The sequence below is a fragment of the Ambystoma mexicanum genome, chromosome 8, assembly GCF_040938575.1.
Source record: "Ambystoma mexicanum isolate Mex_15411 chromosome 8, UKY_AmexF1_1, whole genome shotgun sequence".
NCBI classification, from domain to species: Eukaryota; Metazoa; Chordata; class Amphibia; order Caudata; family Ambystomatidae; genus Ambystoma; species Ambystoma mexicanum.
In genome coordinates, this window is record NC_090929.1 from 71,787,258 (window position 1) to 71,808,905 (window position 21,648).

Sequence of the window (21,648 nt, forward strand, 5' to 3'; positions counted from 1 at the left end):
TGCAATGTCTTCTCCTCCGGCAGCCACAGATCTCTTGCATGAAGATTTCTGGTGTAAGCTCACCATCCTTCTAGAGAGGCATCCGTCGTGACCGTCTCCTGGTGCGGTATGGTCTGGAAATCCGTGCCTCCGGACAGATGCTCGCGAACTCCCCCCCCCCCACTGCATCGCTCGACGGAAGCTCTCGCCGAGCATGATCTTGTCCTGGAAACTTCCCGACACTTCTATCCAACTGTAGTCGAGGAACTCCTCCAGTGGATGTATCCATAGTCTGCATAGTCGGATGAGGTAGATGCATGACGACATCACGCCGAGAAGAGACTTGATGATCCTAACCGTGGCGACCTTCAGTGCCAACAGCCGTTGCACTTTGCCCAAGATTGCCGCTATCCTCTCCTCCGACGGAGACGGCAGGCATGACACTGTGTTGAGTCGGGATCCCAGAAACAGAATCCTGCAATGGAGTCAAGTAGGACTTTGCATAGTTCACCGAGAACCCCAGATCCGTCGGAAGGCGGACGGTCCTCACTGTGTGGTCGACGGCAATGTCCTTTGAGCTTGCCCGAATGAGCCAGTCGTCCAAGTAAGGGTAGACGTAGATCCTTTGCAGAAGCAGCTGCGCCACCACCAGCGCCACGCACATGGTGAAAACCCTTGCCGCCGACTTCAATCCGAATGGAAGGGCCTTGAATTGGTAATGCTGCCCTTGAACCACAAAGCGCAGAAACTTGGTGTCCCTTGTGAATGAGGATGTGGAAGTAAGCATCCTCCAAGTCCAGCGACGACAAAGTCCCCCCTCTTCTAGCTGTCCGAGCACATGCTGAAGAGCCAACATGCAGAACTTTTGTAACTTGACGTATTTGTTAAGACGACGGAGGTCTAGGATGGGCCTCCAATCGCTGGTCTTTTTCACAATAAAGTAACGAGAGTACACTCCGGAGCCTCTTTGAGACGAGCTCTATCGTGCCCTTCTTCAGCATGGCCTGCACCTCCAGCAGCAGCTGAGGGACGTGGTTTTCCTGCCAGGCCACCAGTGGTATAGGGGGACACTTCAGTTGACATTCCAGGGTGTGTCCGTGGGCGTTCAGCACTCGGCGGTCAGTGAAGATGGTCTTCCACCTACTGCAAAGTTCGCCAGGCAGCCTCCCACCGGGGTGCATGGGTGGGGGCACTACACCACAGCCAGTTCAATCCTGCTTGGTCGTCGAAGGGCTGCCCTGGGGACGACATCCTCCTCCAGACTTGGCATGGCCTCTGTTTTCCTGGGCCGAAGAGCGGGAGGGCTGATGGTAAAACGAGGCACCGCCACGAAAACCTTAGGAGGACGCTTGCGATTTATTGCCTGGGGTCCGAAAGGATGGCCCTTCGTTGTTGAAGCGTGCCCAAGGCATGAGCCGTCGGTGTCTGTCTTGATGGCTTGAAGAGACTCATCTACGGCCTTCCTAAACAAATTGTTGAAGGGCATGTCCAACACCCTTGACTGAACATCCAGACGAAAATTGGTGGCCCTAAGCCAGCCCCGCCAACGAAGGCAAATGCTGTTGCCCATTTGGCAGAACCCTGTGTCAGCAATGTCTGTGGCCAATGTGATGGCGTGGTCCAATGCCACCTCGCCTTACTGCAGAATCTCCAAAGCTTCCGACCTCTTGTCATCGGGGAAGAAGTCCAGAATGGGAGCGATCTTGAACCACAGTTCCCGGTCGTACCGCGCCACAATGGCGAGAGCCTTGGCAGTCTTGATGGTAGTCTGGGGGGGAGAGGGAGGCGAATGGTGGCAAGGAGGTGGAGGGTGTTCGGCAGAATTGCATGCAGTTCCCTCTGGGCCCAGCACATACAATTAGGACTACAGGTGTAAGCAAAAACCAACCTTTGGTATAAGTCTGTACTACACAGTTTTGCGTTAGAGAGCTGAGCAGCCAGGCTCATCTCAAGAGGGAATGTGAGCAGTACAAGAGGTTACACAGAGGTCTTACAATCACAGTGTTTCAAGTAGACTCTTAATCTCAAGGTTTCTTGGTAAAACACTTATTAATTTATTACACAATCGTTTAGAAAACATTCACTAGAAGGAGGCAACTTAATATTATACACAAACACACTTCAATAGCAAAACAATACGTTTCTGAACAAATTAGGATCCCCTGAAATAGGAGCAAAATGGCATTTCAGTCACTTTCAATTGGAGTAAAACGGCACAAGTAAGCAGAATAGATCACAAATACTTTCTTAGGCAGTGCAAATAGTTATAGTTCACCAGAGGACTCGATTCAGTTCAGGCCTAGGCCAAATTCAATGGACTAGTGTCTTGGATAGGAAAGAGCAGTTAAGTAAATAGTAAAGTCTTTGCCAAAGTTCTCAGTAGTAGTTTCTATGACAAAGAATCATATGTTGGGTCACAAGCTGATTAGGCCGGCAAGTTGGGAAAGTTCCACAAACTTTCACCGAGAGAGAAGAGTTCTCTCAGTCGGGTTGGTACAGTACCTTAGTATGAAGCAAAAGATGCCGCTGAAGACGTTGGTTCCTGGCAGTTCCTGCAGGTCTCACTGTTCCTGAGCCTCAGTCATGGGGACAAGAGGGAGGACGTCTGGAGGACTCCTCCAGCAGCAATTCAGAGGTCTGCAGCAGCTACAGGCTCTTTTCAGATCAGCGCCCTTCGCGGTTTCAGCGCTTGGCAAACAACACCACCGCGGATCTTGGACACCGGTTGGGCTTCCTTCACTCCTTGAGTCCTGCACTCTGGTGAGGGGACTCTACCTCTGGTCGTCCTGCTTCTGGAGGGTCATAAGGGAGACTCCAGGAGCTTCTGGCCGGCTTGCAGAGGTTGCACTAGACTACGGATTTCTCGACCCCTGGCACTCTGTTCCTGCAGCAGCAAAGTACAGCCAGTTGGGGAAGATGGTCCAGTGGAATTCGTCTAGGGGTTAGTTGGTCCCACTAACCCAAGGGAAGAGGTTGTCCCTTCCGGAGCTTCTCTTGTCGATCAGAAAAAGGAGTTACAGCGCAGCAGGGCTTCATCGGGCAATTCAAAGGTCCAGGAAGATGCAGCAAGCTTAGTTCACAGTTTCTTCATCGTGTTGTTCTTCCCAGTGGTCGACGACTCTGCCTCTAGTCCCAAAACCCTCGCCTTTTAAGCAGGTTTCTCCCATTCATGCACAGCCTAGCTGTCACTCAAATAGCAGGGTGGCTGTCCTAAAGGGACAGCCAGCCAATCAGGACTGGGTGCATTCAGGCATTCCTAAAGAAAAAGAACAGTGGAGTTTCGGGAACCTCCCTAGCTACCTGCCCTTCCAGGCACACTGGGGCCAGAGGCGGGTTTCAGTACTGAAGCCTGCCAAAGACAAAAACAAACAAAGGGTTTAATCCTGGTATGGTGCGCAGACCTCACAAACAAAAAATGCGGAAAAAGAAGACAGGGGCTATTTCGACAAAATGGTCACCCATGAGTGCTTTACTGCAGCTGAGGATTCATCCTGCCACCAACCATTTAAAGTAGTGAGGGTAACATAAAAAATGTTACATGAGTAAGTAGGAACAGGGGCTACTAAGTAACCCCCTTGCACTCCACATAAGATGGGTTGTGCTGTACCTAAAAAGATACAAGGTAAGTAAAATCAATTTCACTTTACTATTCTTGGGAACTGTAGCTCATCAAATAATTTCTCTGTGACACTGCACTGAAGGTGCTGTGTGTCACCATACAAAAAGTAGATGCCTACGGAGTTTGTCAGACTCCAAAAACAAAGGAAATCTATTCCAAATCAGATCAAAACACATGAGAGAGTGAGAAAAAGGGCTCACTCAATCCAGGGTTAAAATTAAAAAGTCCTCAAGTCCAGCAAAAGAGTTGGGAGTCTCTAAGGTTGAAGGAATTTAGCACAGAAATGAGAATTCTCCCTAGCAGACTTGACCTACCTACCAAGACCAGGAGATAAAAGGAAGGACAATCTGAAAGAAAAAGCTGTGTTTTCTAAATAAAATGCAGGAAAATGAGAAATCCCTCAAATGTATACAAGGCCTAAAATTAGATCTTCATGCTTTGGGATTTCCAGGTCTCACTTATGAGATGGTATTATTATGGTATTGCGCAGACCTAGCTTCGGGAAGAAATGCAGCACTTTACAATCATAGGGGGAAGAACAAGGTTAGGGAGCATAGAAACAAGCAAGTGGGGGGGAGGGAGAGCAATTGTCAGCAATTAGTCTACAAGTAATCAAGGGATGAAACAGTGGGGATCGGATCACCCAGTCTCAGGTATAGTCATGGGCAAAAGAGGCTGCACTAGAGTCTATTATGGGTGTAAAGTGAGGCATGAAGCCTGCTCTGCTCTATACAAACATACAACTGATGCATGAAGAATGCATGCACACTCACTGACCTCATCCACAATCACACAGCTGAAAGGATCGTGCCCAAGCCTCCGGAAAGCAGACTCCAGCAGGAAGCTGCCGCTAGTGTTCAGGGTACAGCAAATCACATCAGATTCCAAGATAATGTTGCCCTGGACCTCTGGCAAGTGCTTCCGAACCTTGTGAGAGAATACAGAATTTACATTACAAACGCTGACATTCACAGGACTCATTACTAGAGTGTCAGAAGGAGCGAAACAGGAGACTTGACTTTTTTACGATTCTTGTATGTATTATATCAACTCAAAAAGGAATTACAAGACTGCTCCGATGCCTGTTCAACATCATTACGGTCTGCCATTTGCTTGGGCCCAACAGACAACCTACCAAAGTGAAAGCGATTTCCCATGTTTTTTAATTTCTGACCTACAACAGACTTCCAGTAATTATCACCGCTCTGTGAATGTATCAGAGCGACCAGGATTACATTCTGGAGGGGTGCGAGAGTGGTCTAGGGCTACAAAGCCAATAAGAGCAACAGCAATAATTACAGTTAGAGTGTGAAAACAAACATATACAATGATTTATTAGGCCTTTAAAATACACACCAAAGAAAGGAAACCTCTAGGCAAATATTGCGTCACATACTATAAAAGAACAAGTTACTCTTACCAGGTAACGTTCTTTCGATGGGATGGTTCGACGACGTATTCCATTTCTATGACAGTAACCACCACAGCTTTGCTGCTTCGGAAAATCTTTCGGCGTCTGCGTCGATGACGTCGATACACCGTCCTCGAGGGCCTCCGTCGAGCAGACGTCACCGGATGTTATAAGTAGGACGCACAACGCCTGTAGCCTCAGTTGTAGTTTTTTCCCAGAACGTGTGGCACCAATCTACTGCCAATATGACCACAGAAAGCCTTGCGGAAACGTAAGCTGCAATCGCATAAGAAATTCTGTAGCGGGGTAGGCAGGGAGGGAGCGATATGGAATACGTCGTCAGACCATCCCATCGAAAGAACGTTACCAGGTGAGAGAGTAACTTGTTCTTCGAGGGGATTGGGTCCTCCGACGTATTCCAGATCTATGACAGACTCCCAAATCAGTACCAACGTAAGGAGGTGGGGAAAGAATTTAGAATACACAAATTTAGAATGCCCAATTAAATTGCAGAGTAAAGGACCGTCTGGCCAAAGGCCAGATCCTGCCCATGGATAGAATCAAGGGAGTAGTGACGAACAAAAGTATGGACCGAAGCCCAAATGACTGCATCACAGATGTTACGAATAGGAGCACCCCTCTGCAGGGCAGTAGAGGCAGCCATACCCCCTAGTCGAATGGGCCTGTAAGCCTACAGGACGGTCCTTAACCGCCAGGCGGTAACATTCAGAAATTGACAAGATAATCCATCTAGACAAAGTCTGCTTAGTCACAGCTTGTCCCAAATGCCTCAGCGTAAACAATAAAGAGTTGATCGTCCACTCTGACCTGGGACATGCGAGAAATGTAGAAGCTTAAAGCTCTCCTAGGATCCAACCTATGGAGCCTCTCCTCTTCCTTACCAGGATGTGGAGAAGGATAAAATGCCGGAAGAATAACTTTCTGGCCTAAATGAAATTCCGACACCACCTTCGGAAGAAAGGAAGGACGAACTCTAAGGACAACCCTGTCCTTATGAAACACAGTGAAGGGTGGCTAAACTGAAAGTGCCTGTAACTCTCTCACTCTGCGAGCAGAAGTGACCGCAACTAAAAATTCAGTTTTAAGGGTTAACAGTCTCAAAGGGCAAGAATGTAATGGCTCAAATGGAGCACCCATTAGAAACTTGAGAACAAGGTTCAAATCCCAACCGGGAACCAGAAAAGGTGACGGAGGGAACACATTAGTGAGCCCTTTTAGAAACTGAGAAATTAAAGTAATTTTAAAATAAGAACACACCTCAGACGAGCGCTTAAATATGGACAGCGCCGCCAGGTAACCTTTAATGGTACCCACTTGCAAGCCCCTGTGGGCTAAAGAAAGCAAAAAAGACAGAACCACAGGAATGTCACAGGAAAAAGGATCCACATTCTGAACCCTGCACCAGTCGCAGAACTTTCTCCAACTGCAACGGTACAGGAACTCTGGCCGAAAGCAACACCTCATCACGTCTTCAGGGAGGTCCCAATCCTTATACCTCAACCTTTCAGAAGCCAAGCGTGAAGGTTGAAGGATCTGACCTCTGGATGGAGAACCTGACCCCCCTCCCGTGACAGCAGATCGTCTCGGTAGGGAAGACGACGTGGAGGGCAGATGGACAAGTCGAGAATGTCCGGGTACCACGTCCTCTGAGCCCATGCCGGAGCAAGGAGGATCATTGAGAACCGAACCTCCGTAACCTCCGCAGCACCTGCGGGGTGGCGGGGAGTGGAGGAAACGCGTACAGCAGTGGGAATGACCACTCCACCACGAACACGTCTCCTAAAGCTCCTCTTGGAGGAAATTCACGCAAGCAGACCCTTTCGCACTTCCGGTTGACACTGGAGGCGAAGAAATCCACTTGAGGGGTCCCCCAAATGGCAACGATCTTCAGGAGAATCTCCTGAGCCAACTCCCACTCGTAAGAGATCGCGCTCTGCCTACTCAGAGCGTTCGCCGTCTTGTTTTCGTCTCCGGCCAGATGAACTGCTGAGATCGAAATTCCCTGCTGGAAGCCCCGAGACCAGAGCTGCATCGCCTCCCTGCACAGAGGAAGTGACCCTGCCCCCCCCTTTTTGTTGATGTAGTGCATGGCCACTGTGTTGTCCGTCAGGATCAAGACATTCTTTCCTCGCACAGTCGTCAGAAAAGCCTTCAGGGCAAGCCTGATGGCCCTCCGCTCCAACAGATTGATATGGACTCTGACGGAGATCAATGACTGCTGACTGTCAACTCGTTGGCATGAGCTCCCCATGCCGTGAGGGATGCGTCCGTCACGATCGTCACCTCTGGCCAGGGTAGCCAAAACGGAGCCCCCCTCATCACATTGACTTCGACGGCCCACCACAGAAGGTGCTGGGTGACCGAGGGCGGCACCTGAACGGGGTCTGTCACCCTGCCGGAGGAATGCGACCACTGGAGTTTGAGAGCCCATTGCAGAGATCTCATCCGCAACCTGGCCTCTGGCACCAGAAGAATGCAGGATGCCATGAGGCCGAGCAACCTCAAGAACGCGAACGCTGGAAGACTCTGGGCATGTTGAAACTCGTGCATCATCTGCTGAATGCGATGAGCAATCACCTGGGGAGGAAAACACTGCCTCAGGGACGTGTCGAGCACTGCTCCGATGTACTGGAGCCGCTCAGTTGGCGTCAAGTGGGACTTCTTTAAGTTGAGGGAGAAGCCCAGCTTGTGAAGGGAGTGGCAGGTGAAGGACAGATGATCCAGGACTTGCGCGGGAGAGCGCGCCCTGATCAACCAATCGTCCAGGTAGGGGTAGACGTGAATCCCCCCTTTCCTGAGATACGCTGCCACCACCACCATGAGCTTGGAGAAGACCCTCGGGCGGAGGTCAATCCGAATGGCAGGACCCAAAACTGAAAGTGCGAGTCGCCAACCGCGAACCTCAGATACTTCTTGTGCTTGGGATGGATCGGCACATGAAAATAAGCGTCCTTGAGGTCTAGAGACACCACCCAGTCCTGAAGTTGAAGGGCCTGGAGGACTTGAGAAAGAGTAACCATCTTGAACTTGTCCTTCCGAAGGAGCTTGTTCAAACCCCGCAAGTCCATGATGGGTCTCAATCCCCCGTCTTTCTTCGAAATCAAAAAATAAGGGGAATACCATCCCTTGTTCCTCTCTGCTACAGGCACCAGTTCTATGGTGCCTTTCTCCAGCAGGGATTGAATTTCCTGCGCAAGGAGCGGATCCGGACTCTGCAAAGAGAGATTCCCTGGTGGATTGTTGTGAGGCCTCTGCCGGAAAGGAAGACAGTAGCCGTGGGCTATGATTTCCAAAACCCACACATCTGAAGTAATGGCACGCCATTCTACAAGATGCTGCGCCAGCCTTCCCCCAACTGGAGAAGCATGGGCCTCATGACTGAGCTGACGCGGCTGCGGCAGTGCCTGAGGGCAGAGAGGCAACTGCTCACGCGGCCTTGGCACGCGTACCTTGTTTTCCACCTCTGGCACTTCGACGGTTGCCCCTTTGACTAGCAGCTCCTCTCGATTTACTAAAGGACGAGTAATATCAAAAGGAACCTCCCCTCCATTGCTGTCCCCTAGGACGAAAAGACGGAGGTTGGCGGACTGCAGCGCCCAACGACTTTGCTGCAGCTTTGGAGGTCTGCAACCTCTCAAGACTCTTGTCAGCCTTGCTGCCAAAAAGATCATCAAAGGACATGGACATGTTGAGGAGGCGGGCCTGCACATCAGGAGCAAAACCCAACCATGTCCAGACCCGACTGAACGGATTCACACATGGCATCCTTGCCATCCTGCACGATAGCAAGGAAACCATCCGTCCCTCCCCTTCGGGAATAAGATCAGTCGCTAGGGGAATACAGTTCCACAGAGTGTGCGTGAAACGAGACAAGGCACAAACGGAGTTGGCAGCCTGAAGCGCCATACCCCCAGAAGAAAATACCTTCTTCACCCAGCCATCAAAACGTTTGTCGTCCCTATCAGGAGGGATGGTAGGGTATGATGTCTGCTTTGCGGGGGCCGTAGCCGCCTGCACCACCAAACATTCCTAAGTGGGGTGCGTGGTTAAGTAGCAGGGGTCGCCACTGGCTGGGCGATATTTCTTCGGCAAGGACTTGCTCGCTGCCGGGAGACTCTCCGGAGAAGTCCAAGCCGCAGCTACCCTTCTCTGCAAAGCCATATGGAATGGCAGCACCGGATCAGTGGTGGACCATGGTCCAGGATATCAGTCAGGTCATCCTACTGAAAATCCCCGGGGGGGGGCAGACCACCCCAGGTATTCAGTGACCCTCGACATGAGGCGCCGATATGAAGATTCAGCATGCGTGCCAGGCTCCGGCCTACCAAACTCCACCTCCGGAGAGGTCTCTAGACCACTGGCGTCGTGCACCGACTGACGCAGGTCCTCAAGTTGACTGTGACCAGAAACAATGTCATCAGGAACCAATGCAGGAACCTCACCTTCCTCAGACCCCTCATCCACCTCAGAAATATAATCCAGAGGCTGGAAAGAGGGTACAGAAAAAGGCACAAAGACATGTTTAGCATTAGCCATCGCCTTTCTGGGGGGTGCCACGGGGTACCTCCGACAAGGCTGCCTCGAAAGGCGTCGACGGAATGGGCGTCGATGTCGAGCGCGGCGCCAACAGCTTCAACTGCGTCGACACAGGCCTTGAGGGCAGAGCCCCGAGCGTGTCTCTCGACAGCCTGGGCGCCGATGGCGTCGACTTCCTCGGAGGCGGGGCCTCGAGAGAGTCCGTCCACGACCTTGGCGCCGCCGGCATCGATGTCTTCTTCGAAGACTTTACAGTGTCTTGCGGTCTCGATGGCGTCAAGGACCGGGACCTGGAACGGGCATGCCTAGAGCGATCATCCTTGTCCGACCGGGACCTCGAAGGCGCCCGGTGGTCGCGACGACTGCTCGAGCCTGAAGACGGACGAGCGGTGTCTCTAGCGCAGCTTCGACCGGTGTCCTCAGATGGCGCGGCCGGACCGGAGCCCTGCGATTGAAAAATCGGCAACATCTCCTTTCGGAACGAATCCCATTCATCAGGAGTGGAATGCTTGTTGGGACACGCTACCTGCCGACGGGCGGAGTCCTCGGAAGAGGACGGGGAAGGCGACCTGTGATGGCGCTTCCTGGAGTGCCTCAAAGAGGCAGAGGAATGGTGGGACCGAAACCCAGACCGAGAACCCCCAGACTCACGACGACGATGCAGAGAGTCGCCCTGCAAATCGTCCGTCGAAAGACCAGTGGAACGCGACTTCTGGGGCCTGGCCACCTTACCGACCGACAGCAGCTTCGTACGCTCCCGCAAGGCCTTCGAAGTGAGCGATTGGCAGTCGACACAGTCGTCCGTATCATGGTCCTCCCCGAGGCACCAGAGGTAAGCGCCGTGCGTATCTGTCAGGGACATATTGGACCCGCACACCCGACACTCCTTAAATCCAGACCTCGGGGTGTAAGAAGCCGAAGACGACATTCGATAGCAATGAAGAAATGGATTCGAAGAACCGAAAGAACAGGATTTAGTAGAATCAAGGCGCTCCGAGATCTCCGAAGTGAACACATTTGCGGAAAAAACGGAACTGAGGCTACGGGTGTCGTGCGTCCTACTTATAACATCTGGTGACGTCGGCTCGACGGAGGCCCCCCCCCCCCCCCCCCGAGGACGGCGTATCGACACAAAGATTTTCCGAAGCAGCACAGCTGTGGTGATTACTGTCATAGATATGGAATACGTTGGAGGACCCAATCCCCTCGAACAGATATCTACATTCACCTTAAAGCTTTCACTGGCAAATAGGCGGTTTTGTGTGAGTCTGGAAGTGGGGGTTGGGAATGTCTGGTCCCACAACACATCCTGGTGCTTGAATGTCTGCTGCTTAACAGATCATGTGGCCAGTGGCAAGCCGTTATTGGATTGCCACTGCCAGCTTGAATGGTGCAGATTCTACCATTGGTGGCCCTGGGCAAGCTTCCAGTACAGATCTTGGATAAAAAGGAGGACTCCTGAAGCCATGCAGATCTGCTACCCTACCTTGATTAAGTTTGGCTAGACTTCGGCGTCTATCCTGTTCAACATAATGGGTTGGCCTCCAGAAATCCACTCATAGGATTGATTTGGGAAATCCATATTAACAAAATGGTGTTGATAAGTGGGATAGTCTTTAGTTATCCCATAGTTCTTGGTACACAGAACACTAAGCTGTAAATATTTTAGGTTTGTAAAAAAGTTACATAACCTATATTGCAGTATGAAAACAGACTTCTGTTATGCACAAAGATGAATATTCAAAACAATTTTGAACCGCATGCAGAGAAGGATTTGCCTACCTCTGGTAAACGTGACTTAGTGCAGAAACTAATAGATCAGCAGGAGTGTACAGGATGCTGGGGAAGGGGCCAGCAGTAGTAATGGTCTTGTTATTCTTGAAAGCACAGAAGGCACCAGTGAATCTAAGGAACAAGTTACTTACCTTTAACTATTGTTCTCCAACATGGGTCTGGCATGGATTCACATGCTCATGAATAAAGAATACATAGCAGTACATTACACAACCACGGGAGGTGTCAAGGCTCAACAGAAGCAATTACTCTTACCTCCGCAACAGGCTCACCTTCAAGCGAACAGGTTACGCAGCACTGCTTGGCCGACCAGGGACTCCTCTCTGGAATCCCTGTCGACACAGTAGAATCTTGTGAAGGTGTTTGTGGACCTCCACGTAGCAGTCCTGCAGATGTCCAGCAGGGGCACACGAGATAGGAATGCCGTCGTCGCAGTGACTGCTCTGGTGGAATGGGCTCTCGGATGGCCAGGCAGCGGTCGGTTTGCCAACCGGTGACAGTGTGCGATACAGCCGGAGAGCGACCTCGAGATGGAAGCCTTGGACAAAGCATTCCCATGGTTCACAGGACCAAAGTTCACAAACAGTTGAGACGTCGTCCGGTACTCTTTGTGCGTACCGCGTAGATCTTCAGAGCACAAGCCACATCCAGCGAGTGCAAAGTCCTTTCCACTGGCAACGAAGGTTTTGGAAAAAACACAAGCAACACCAATGGCTTGTTGAGGTGGAATTCCAACAGAACCTTTGGAATGAAGGAGGGGTGCGTCCGCAGAACCACCATTGTGTCGTGAAAAGTCAGATCAGGCTGTTTGCAGGATAGGGCCTGGATCTCACCCACCCTCCTGGCGGAGGTGATGGCCGCGAGGAATGCGGTCTTCCATGAGAGGAACGAGAGGGGTCTGATAAATAGGCTCGAAGGGCTCACCCTCCCCCATGAGCCTCGTGAGCACCACGTTTAGTTCCCATGCCGGGGCAGGAGCCTTCACCGGTGTGAAACATCGAAACAGTCCTTTGAGGTACTCCTTGACTAGACAGTGAGACCAAAGAGAAGATTGTCCTGAAGACCTGGTGTAGCGGGAGATAGCCGCCAGATGCACCTTGATCAAGGCGTGCGCCAGCCCTGCCTTGGCCAAGGACAAGTACGAAAGAATCTGCAGCGCCGTGACCCTCAGATGGCTGATCTTCTGCGACCGGCACCACGTAGCAAAATGCTTCCACTTGTGCCTGTAGCACTTAAGAGTCGCTGACGCTCTGGCCTTGGCAAGGACCTCCCTGCAGTCTGCCGGACATTTGTATCCTACGAACTCTAGGGCTGCACGAGTCAAGCCCTCAGGTTCAGCGATCCTGGGTCATGGTGCAGGATTGCACCTCCTTCCCTGGTGAGCAGGTTCGCGACCACTGGCAGATTGACCGGAGAAGAGACACAGGCTGAGAAGGTCTGGGTACCAAATCTGTGTCTGCTACACCAGGGCGACAAATATCCTGTATCGGCACTGTTGGAGTTGATTGATGAGTCGCAGCAGGAGCGGCAAGTGAGGGATCCCGTACAGGAACAGGCCTTCCCACAGAAAGGAGAATGCGTCCCCCATGCTCCTCGGCTGATAGAACCTGCTGGCGAAGTCCCGGCATTTGGAATTTGCTACTGTCGCAAACAGATCTATCTGGGGTCTGCCCCAGTTGAGAAAGATGCGGTCCTCCTGATCCTGCTGAAGTTCCCACGCGTGGCAGGAGCGCAGCTCTGTGCTGAGGGAGTCAGCAATGCTGTTCCCGACTCCTGCCAGCTGAAAGGAGAAGAGGAACATCTCTTGGTTGACGGCCCAGTGCCACAAGTCCTGCGCCTCTCTTGAGAACGCAGGGGCTTGGGTGCCCCCCTGCTTCCTGATGTAGAACATTGTGGTGGTGTTGTCCGTGAAGATCCTCACCACTTTGCCCTTCAGGGACGGAAGGAATGACAGGGGCCAGAACACTACCCGCAGCTACAGGACATTGATGTGGAGATCCCAGAACTCCTGAAGAGGTTGCATCTCTAGTCTACAGAGCCGGGTAAGGCAGATGCACGAAGACATCATGCTGAGCAGCGACTTGATGGCCCATACTGTGGTGGTCTTCAGCGACAACAGCCGTTGTACCTTCCCCAAAATGGCCGCTACCCTCTTCTCCGAGGGCGTGTTGAGCCCGGCTCCCAGGAACATTGAGTTCTGCGATGGAATCAAGCAGGACTTCGGATCATTCAGGGAGAATGCCATATCCGTCAGCAACTGGACAATCCTTTGTGTGCCCAACAGCCACTTTCCTTGACTTGGCTGGATGAGCCCGTCATCGAGGTACAGGTACATGTGTACATGCTGTAGACGTAGATGGTCTGCCACTGGTGCCAGGCACTTCGTAAACACCCTGGGCGTCGACTTCAGGCTGGGAGGGCCTTCAATTGGTAGGGTTTTCCTTGCACCACAAAGCACAGGAACTTCCGATGCTTCCTGTGGAGGGGGGACGTGGAATTATGCGTCCGCCAGATCCAGCGATGTCAAGAAGTCTACTTCCTCCAGTTGGCCGAGCACATGCTGCAACGTGACCATCCTGAATTTTTGGGACTTGAAGTATTTGTTGAGACGCTGCAGGTTGAGAATGGGCCTCCAGCCCACTGTTTTTCTTTACTAAAAAAGTATCTGGAGTGGACGCCGGAGCCCCTGAGTAGTCATGGAACTAGCTCAATCGCCCCCTTTGGTAGCATGGCCATTATCTCCTGCAGGAGTTGAGGCATCCGCTGACATTTTTGCTGAAACTCCATGATATGTTCGTGGGCGAGAGCATCCAGCACCCATCTGTCAGTGGAGATCTTCTTCCACTCATCGTTGAAACTCGCAAGTCAGCTGCCTACCAAGGTGCCTGGGTAGATACCCGACGTCTTGGCCGGTTCAGTACTGCTTCAGGGCCTGCGCACAGCCTTGATAGTAGCAACGGTACTGGCCGCCTCCACTGAAAGCCTTGGAACGGCGTCTGTACGTCTCATAGGTCGTGGACTGGGAAAGTTGACGGTGGGACGAGGAGCCTCTGCCGAAACCCTTTGTCGATCTGCTGGACTTTCAGCCGGAGGCGCAAAAGGATGGGAGGTGTTGCTTAAGAGTGCCTAGGGCACAAGCAGTCTCTGTGTCAGTCTTGATGGCCTGAAAAGACTCGACAGTCTTCCTGAAGAGGTTGTCCCCGTCGAAGGGCATATCCAATATTCTTGTCTGGACCTCCTGGCGGAAGTTGGTGGCCTTCAGCCAGCCTCGACAACGGAGACAGACACTGTTCCCGATCTGTCTGAAACCTTTGTCTGTGATGTCCAGGGCCACCGTAATGGCATCGTCTGACACCACATCCCCTTCCTGGAGGAGTGAGATTGCCTCTATCCTTTTGTCGTCGGGTAGGAAGTCCAGAATCGGTGCCAGTTAGTACCAGAGTTGTGTCGTACCTGGCCACAATCGGCAGCGCGTTGGCCGCCTTGACTGTCGCCGCCACGAAATAGATAATCCTTCTCCCCATGGCATCCAACTTCTTTCCCTCGCTGTCCGGAGGGACGGAGGATGAGGGGTTAGATGATTTCTTACTTGCAGCCGCTGATACCGAGTCTAGCGGCTGTTGTGACTGTAGGCACCTGGGTGCGGACTCTGGCACTTTTTCTCCAGCCTATCCTGAATGGTTGGGGCTGTGGCCAGGTTCTTCATCAAGGCCAGGCCCTCCTCGCAAGTGTCGTCCAGGAGGGGTACCACCATGACGGTCTTCCTCTGTACCTCGTGCCTCTGCTAGAGTAAACCTTCCTTTTCGGTATCCTCTGGTGTTAGCTGGAAGGGTTCGGACGCTCTGGCGACCATAGCATGAAACTACCCCACCTCGTCCTAAGAGGACGCCCTCGGCTGCGGAGAGCGGCCCGCTGTGACAATGTTGTGTCCATTCCTGTGTCCTGGTTCCACATGCGGGAAGGAGCAGGGTGCGGAGGTTGATGAGGTGGTGCTGGGTGGCGCTTCTGCTTTTTTGCTGGAAGTTGATCAGGGGTTGCAGGTGCTACCGGGGGCATCCTACTCTGAATGTCCGACACCAGCATGTGCTGGGTCAAGAGCATGTCCAGCGATACATCTCTTGGAACTAGGTCTGCAGGCTTACTAGTCACTGCGCCGCTAGCATTTCCGTCGTCCCCATTTCCGCCAGCCTCTACGTCAGCGTTTCCCTCGTCCCTCACGTCCGCATGGATCGTGTATATGGACTCCTGGTCTTCCTCGTCCAATGACGAAACATCAGTTCCTTGGAGTACGACTCAACCCGAGGACTCCTCGCCCCTCCACCCCCACTTTTTAGCAACCCGAGGGGTTGGATTTGGGCCTAACTCGGGCATCCTCTTTTCCGGTATCCTCGCCACGGCCCTGGTGAAGGCCTACCGGCTCTGGGGCAGGGACACACTGGGCGCAGCCAAGGCTACCTTGACCGGGTCAGCCTCTTTGGCCTTTGAGAGAGTGGCCACTACCAACTTGATAGTCAACGATTTCTCCTGTGCCGCCTGGCCCTTTTTGGGCAGGTCGGTCGGCTTGGGCTTATCTGGCTTCTCCAACAGCTTAGTCAGGTTGGATGATTTACTCTTTGAGGAGGAGCTGGATCGATGGCTGGATCATGAAGGCAGATGGTGAGGTTGAACACACCCTGCCCATTGCTGGACTCGCTTGCGCGGCGACCCCAACGGAGACGGACTCGCGCTGCTTGGCCTGGTCTTGGCCCCCCCCCTGGATAGAGTGCCCTCAATGCCGGTCCTGGGTGAGGCCTGATTGCATTCTGGAACTTTCGACAAACACTCAACGACAGTTGCCCGTGAGGGGTGCCGAAATTCGCTGACAAACAGATCCCCGCTTGTCGGTCGATGTAGAGAAAGAGCACACGGGCTGTTTGACAAAAACTTTTTCTTGAAAAAGCGTAAAACTTGAGGACTCCCAACACTTGAATGTGCAGTAAAAATCTGAAGATGGCTGCCAGAGGAGGGGCTTAGGGAGAAGGCAGTCATTGTCTGGGGACAGAATGACCCAGAGTTTAGTGATTGGTTTAGAGGAGAAATACAATTTGTAGTTGAAAGTGAAACTGTGGTTTCTTTTACCAAGGATTCCCAGCTTGACGAGGAATATTCATGAGCATATGAATCCATGCCAGACCCCATGCTGGAGAAAGAGAGCTTCTCAATCATCTTACTTTCCCCTGGGAAAGGGCTTCCCATGTATGGCAATTCTGGACCAGAGATGGCAGGAAGGGCGACCAAAGAACAATATGACCAAAGGACAGGCAGAAACTTTGTGGCATAGCCATCTTAGGTTGTTAGCCACCTTCAGTAGCCAATTGCAGTAAATGCACCAGAGCACGAGTAAAAAGTATAAAACACAGAAGAAAAATATACACTGCAACCAGCCCAGCCTGGACACATTGCAAATGTAATGAAAAAGCCATTACAAAAGGATTGGAAGGATACAAAGAATCCATAAAGTTTCTCAATTCTGATCGTCATGGACTGATCAGTTTCCCCACAGGAATGAACAGAAAGACAAGGGGAGTGAAGCAGAAGGCTTTGCTTAACTCTGAAAGTCAGGTCAGGATAGTAAAGCAAAAAGAAATGGTATCCCATAGAAGTCTACGAGAGGAATGCAACAAAAAGAAAATCTTTGTCAACTCTAGTCTCGACCCCTGTTTGTGGATTCTGCCCTTGGAAGACTTTGGAAATGTACCAGAACCACCCTGTGCTGACCAGCTTCTTCCGGGGCTACTTCGCTGCATCAGACATTGTCCCCAGTTAGAAGTAAGAACAAGAAGCCTCCCCCTGAAGTTGCATATCTCCCACACGAATAGGGGCCTTGCAGAACCAGTTCCTTTGTTTCAGCCAAGAGGGTCAACTTCTTCCATTTCCTCACTCGCCACCTGCATCGTGACCTGGGGGTTCAGTGAGAGTCACCGGAGTGGTGATCATTTCTTCACTATAGCAGAGGTGTCCAATATCCAGAACGGTCTACTAGCTGGATCCAAAACCCAAGGATAAAAGTGATCTCTGCACCAAAGATCCCTGGCCGTATCCTCTTGGCAACAGATACCCAACTATTGGTATTGGTCTGTAATACACAAGTTGGTAGAGTGACTGAGCAGTCTGACTTATCTCAAGAGGGGTAATTGTGAGCTGTAGAGGTGCAACATAAAGGTTCACAAATACAAATAGTCAAATAACCCTTATACTAAAAGTTTACCAGTAAAATAATTATTTACCAGTAAGTTTTAAATAAGCCTTCTTTAGAAAGGGCAATTGGCAACAATAAAAAATGCACTTCCTCAGATTTAAGTTAAGCAAGTAGATACCCTTTTGGGATGGTAACACACACACACACACACACACTCTTCCTGAGGTGACTTCAATAGCTAGGACAGTGTGGACACTGATATATCACTTTTGATAGAGTCTGGGAAGCATATGCATTACTGGGAGGATGACCTCCTCTACAGTGAACCAGGAGACTAAGAAGAGGTGTAGTGCCCCAGGAGGTAAGACACCAGTTCTTACAGTTAACCCATGAGATTCCTCTGGCTGGTCACTTAAGTTTTAAGAAGACCAAGGAGAGTACTTCTACTGGCCCAAGATGGGATCTGATGTAGATATATTCTGTAAGAGCTGTCACATTTGTCAGATTTCTGGCAAGAGTGGGGCTAAGAATGTGGTACCTTTTGGTGCCTCTCCCAGTGGTGGGCGTTCCTTTTGAGAGGTTGGGGATTGACTGTTGGTCCCCTAGACCTTCCCACTTCTTCAGGCAACTGATTTATATTTGCTGTGGTAGCCCATGCTACCAGATACACGGAAGCCATACTGATGAGGACTGTTACGGCTCAGGCAGTGGCTAAGGCCCTCCTTGCTTTCTTTACCAGGGCTGGTTTTCCTAAGTAGGTCATCTCTGACAGGGGGTCCAATATGATGCCCCACTACATGCAAACCATGTGTAAAAACTGTGGAGTGACTTACAAGCTCTCAGCAGCCTACCATCTTCAAACCAATGGATTGGTGGAGAGGTTGAATAGAACTATGAAGAGCAGGATAGGTGCTTTAGAGGAACTCCATAGAAGAAAGTGGGACCTTCTACTGCCATGTCTTCTCTTGCTTACAGTCCCTCAAGAAGGGGTTGGTTTCAGCCCCGTTGAGCTGTTTTATGGTCATCCGGTTAGAGGCACATTGGCACTAATCAAGGAAGGGTTGGAGAGTGCTCCTTACCTCAAGCCAGTGAGAATCACCAACTATGGGCAAGCACGCCGGAGGAGAATGGCACTAATGATGACAGAAGCTTCGGATAACTAGAAAGCAGGTCAGGCTCTGGTCAAACATTGGCATGATCAGAAGGCCAACATGGTGGAGTTTACTAAAGACCAGCTTGTTCTAGTTACAGTACCTACAAGGCAGAGGGCCTTACAGGACAAATGGATTGGACCATTCAAGGTTGTGGGCAATCATGGAGAGGTCAATTATTTGGTGGACTTGGGCAACCCAAAGGAGGACGCTATGGTCCATCACACTAACCGTCTGAAAGCTTATGTTTCCAGAACTAGGAGCTTTGCTTCTACACTCCGATCAAGAGGAGGAGGAGGAGGAGAGTGAACCTCTCCCTCATCGAAGGGAACAACCTTCAGATGATAAAATTGAACGAGTAAAACTCTTCAGATCAGACTCTGCAACAACAGGGGGAGTGCAAGGCTCTGTTAAATCCGTTAACCTCCTCGTTTTCACTAACACCAGGTTTGACCCCTTGGGACTAGCATGATATTCTCTCTGGTGACAGTCTCCATGTGAAAAGCAGGGGTTACAGGATGTCAGGCCATGTAAGAACCCACATAAAGGAAGGTGTCAAGAAGATTATTGATCTTGGGGTAATAAAGCCATCTACAAGTCCATAGGCTAGTCCAGTTGTACTAGTGCCAAAAGCAGGGACCAAGGAATTGAGGTTCTGTGAGCACTATAGAGCTCTTAATGCAGTCACCACAACTGATGTCCAAACTTTGCCCAGGACAGATGAGTTGGTAGACAATCTTGGTTCAGCCAAGTTACTCAGTATATTTGACCTAACCTCAGGCTATTGGCAAATAGCTCTGGCAGACCATGCCAAGGAGAAAACTGCATTTTCCACCCTAGGAGGCCTGTGCCAGTTTAAGGGCATTTCTTTTGGACTAAAAAATCCACCTGCTGCATTCCAAAGGATGGTGAATCAAGTTCTGAATGGGATGGAGGACTTCTGAATGGCATACCTGGATGACATTGCAGTGTGCAGCCCCACTTGGGAAGAACATCTTGACCACCTTGGATATGTTATTCAGGCTCTTGAACAGGCCCATCTGACCATAAAGGCTAGTAAATGTCAAATTGGTCAGAGCAAAGTGGTTTACCTGGGACATGAGGTAGGAGGTGGTAAAATAAGGTCATTGCCTAGCAAAGTACAAGCTGTACAAGACTGGGCCACCCCTACTACTCAAACCCAAGTGAGAGCCGTTTTAGGTCTCACTGGGTATTATAGGCACTTCATAGGGAACTATGGGACCATAGCTTCTCTCTTGAATGTGATCTCACCGAAAATCCCCAAGGTCAGGTGGAATGAGGAGTGCACTCAGGCATTTGAAGGACTTCAGAAAGCCCTTTGTCATGCTCCAGTCTTGAGAGCTCCTGACTACAACCAAAACTGAAGGACCGTGAGACAAGGTGGGCAACTATTGAACGTGAGTGTTTTGACATTGTGTGGTCTCTGAAGAAGTTTAAACCATACTTGTATGGATCTACTTTTGTAATTCAGACAGACCACCAACGCTTGAGATAGTTAATGCAGAAGAAGGGGAACAATCCCAAGGGTTTGATTTCACCATAGAACACAAGTCATAGTGTAATCACAAACATTCTGATGGTATCTCAAGGAAGTATGACCGACTGGATTAGGAGATTCATCCAGGAGTGGATTAAATCCTTCTGTACCTTAGTCTGGGGAGACGAGTGTTATGGAGAATTCCAATTTCTGTGCCAATTCCCTTCCACCTTAGAGACCCCCTGCTCTTTTGCTAGACTTTAGGACTTTTGATTTTCATCCTGGAGTGAGTGAGACCTTTATCTCACTCATGTATTTTTGATCTGATTTGGACTCTGATTTTCTTTTGGTTTTAGAGTCTGACAAACTCCATAGGCATCACCTTTTGTATTGTGACACACAGCACCTTCAGTGTAGCGTCACAGAGAAGTTCCTTGGATTTCTCATAAGGTTTAAATACCTTCTCTTGGTTTAACTACTGTTACCAGGAGTAGTAAAGTGAAATTGACTTTACTTACCTGTTTTTCCCTATGTGGGTCCAATACTATGTGGGTCCAAAACACCCCATTTTATGTGTAAATACTGGGGGGTTAATTAGTAGACCCTTTGCCTACTTTCTCATGTAACATGTTTTATCTTACCCTGACTACAATTAATGGCTGGTGGCAGTGGTTTAATTTTCCAACAATTGTGCGTTTTTACCGCAGGCTGAATCCTCAGCTGCAGTATTGCACACATGGGTGCCCATTTTGTCAAAATGGCCCAGTCATTTTTTGCAATTTCTTGCTTGGGAGGTCTTTCTTGGGTTTTACTCTGCGCGCCAAACCAAGTTCGGTCCCGTTGTTCGTTTTGCCTTTGGCGGGCTTCAGTGCTGAAACCCGCCTCTGGTTACAGCGTGTATGGCAGGGCAGGAAGAGACGGAGGTTCCCGAAACTCCCTGTGCTTAATCCCCTTGGTTCCAGGAATGCATCCAAAAGGTGATTGGCTGGGTGGCGGTCTCCAGTGAGAGACAGACAAGCTACAGACCAAAAAGGTAAGTATCCCCTTTAGTGAAGACAGTACCTTAGGTTGGAAGTAGAGGATCAAGCTGGCTTCTGTTCAGGTTGCTCTCCTGCAGGTCCTGGGCCTCAGTTATGGGGACAATAGAGAGGACATCTGGAGGACTCATGCACTGCAGTTTGTAGGTGGGCAGCGGTAAAGGGCTCTTTCCAAATGAGCAGCACTTCGTGGTTTCAGCAACCGGTCAATAGCACCACAGCGGTTCTTGGACACCTTGTGGGTTTCCCTTCCTTCTGGGGTCTAGCACTCTGTTGAGGTGGCTCAGGCTTGGGTCATCCTGCTTCAAAGGGGTCCTTAGGATCTTCTTGGAGCTCGGGTCCAAGACGATGCACTAGTTTCTGGTGTTTCTGACCCCTGGCACTCGTTCCCCCAGCAACAAGGAAGTACAGCCAGCAGGGAGAG

At 50.7% G+C, this 21,648-nt stretch overlaps 1 protein-coding gene across 1 annotated transcript in view; it reads right to left on the reverse strand.

Annotated features, from left to right (window-relative positions):
• SETX (senataxin) overlaps positions 1-21,648 on the reverse strand; it is a 1,477,926-nt gene that overhangs the window by 316,094 nt on the left and 1,140,184 nt on the right. Inside the window, exon 18 of the mRNA XM_069609306.1 lies at positions 4,376-4,525. Within this exon, the coding sequence (XP_069465407.1) occupies positions 4,376-4,525 (150 nt within the window). The remainder of the gene's footprint in view (positions 1-4,375; positions 4,526-21,648) is intronic.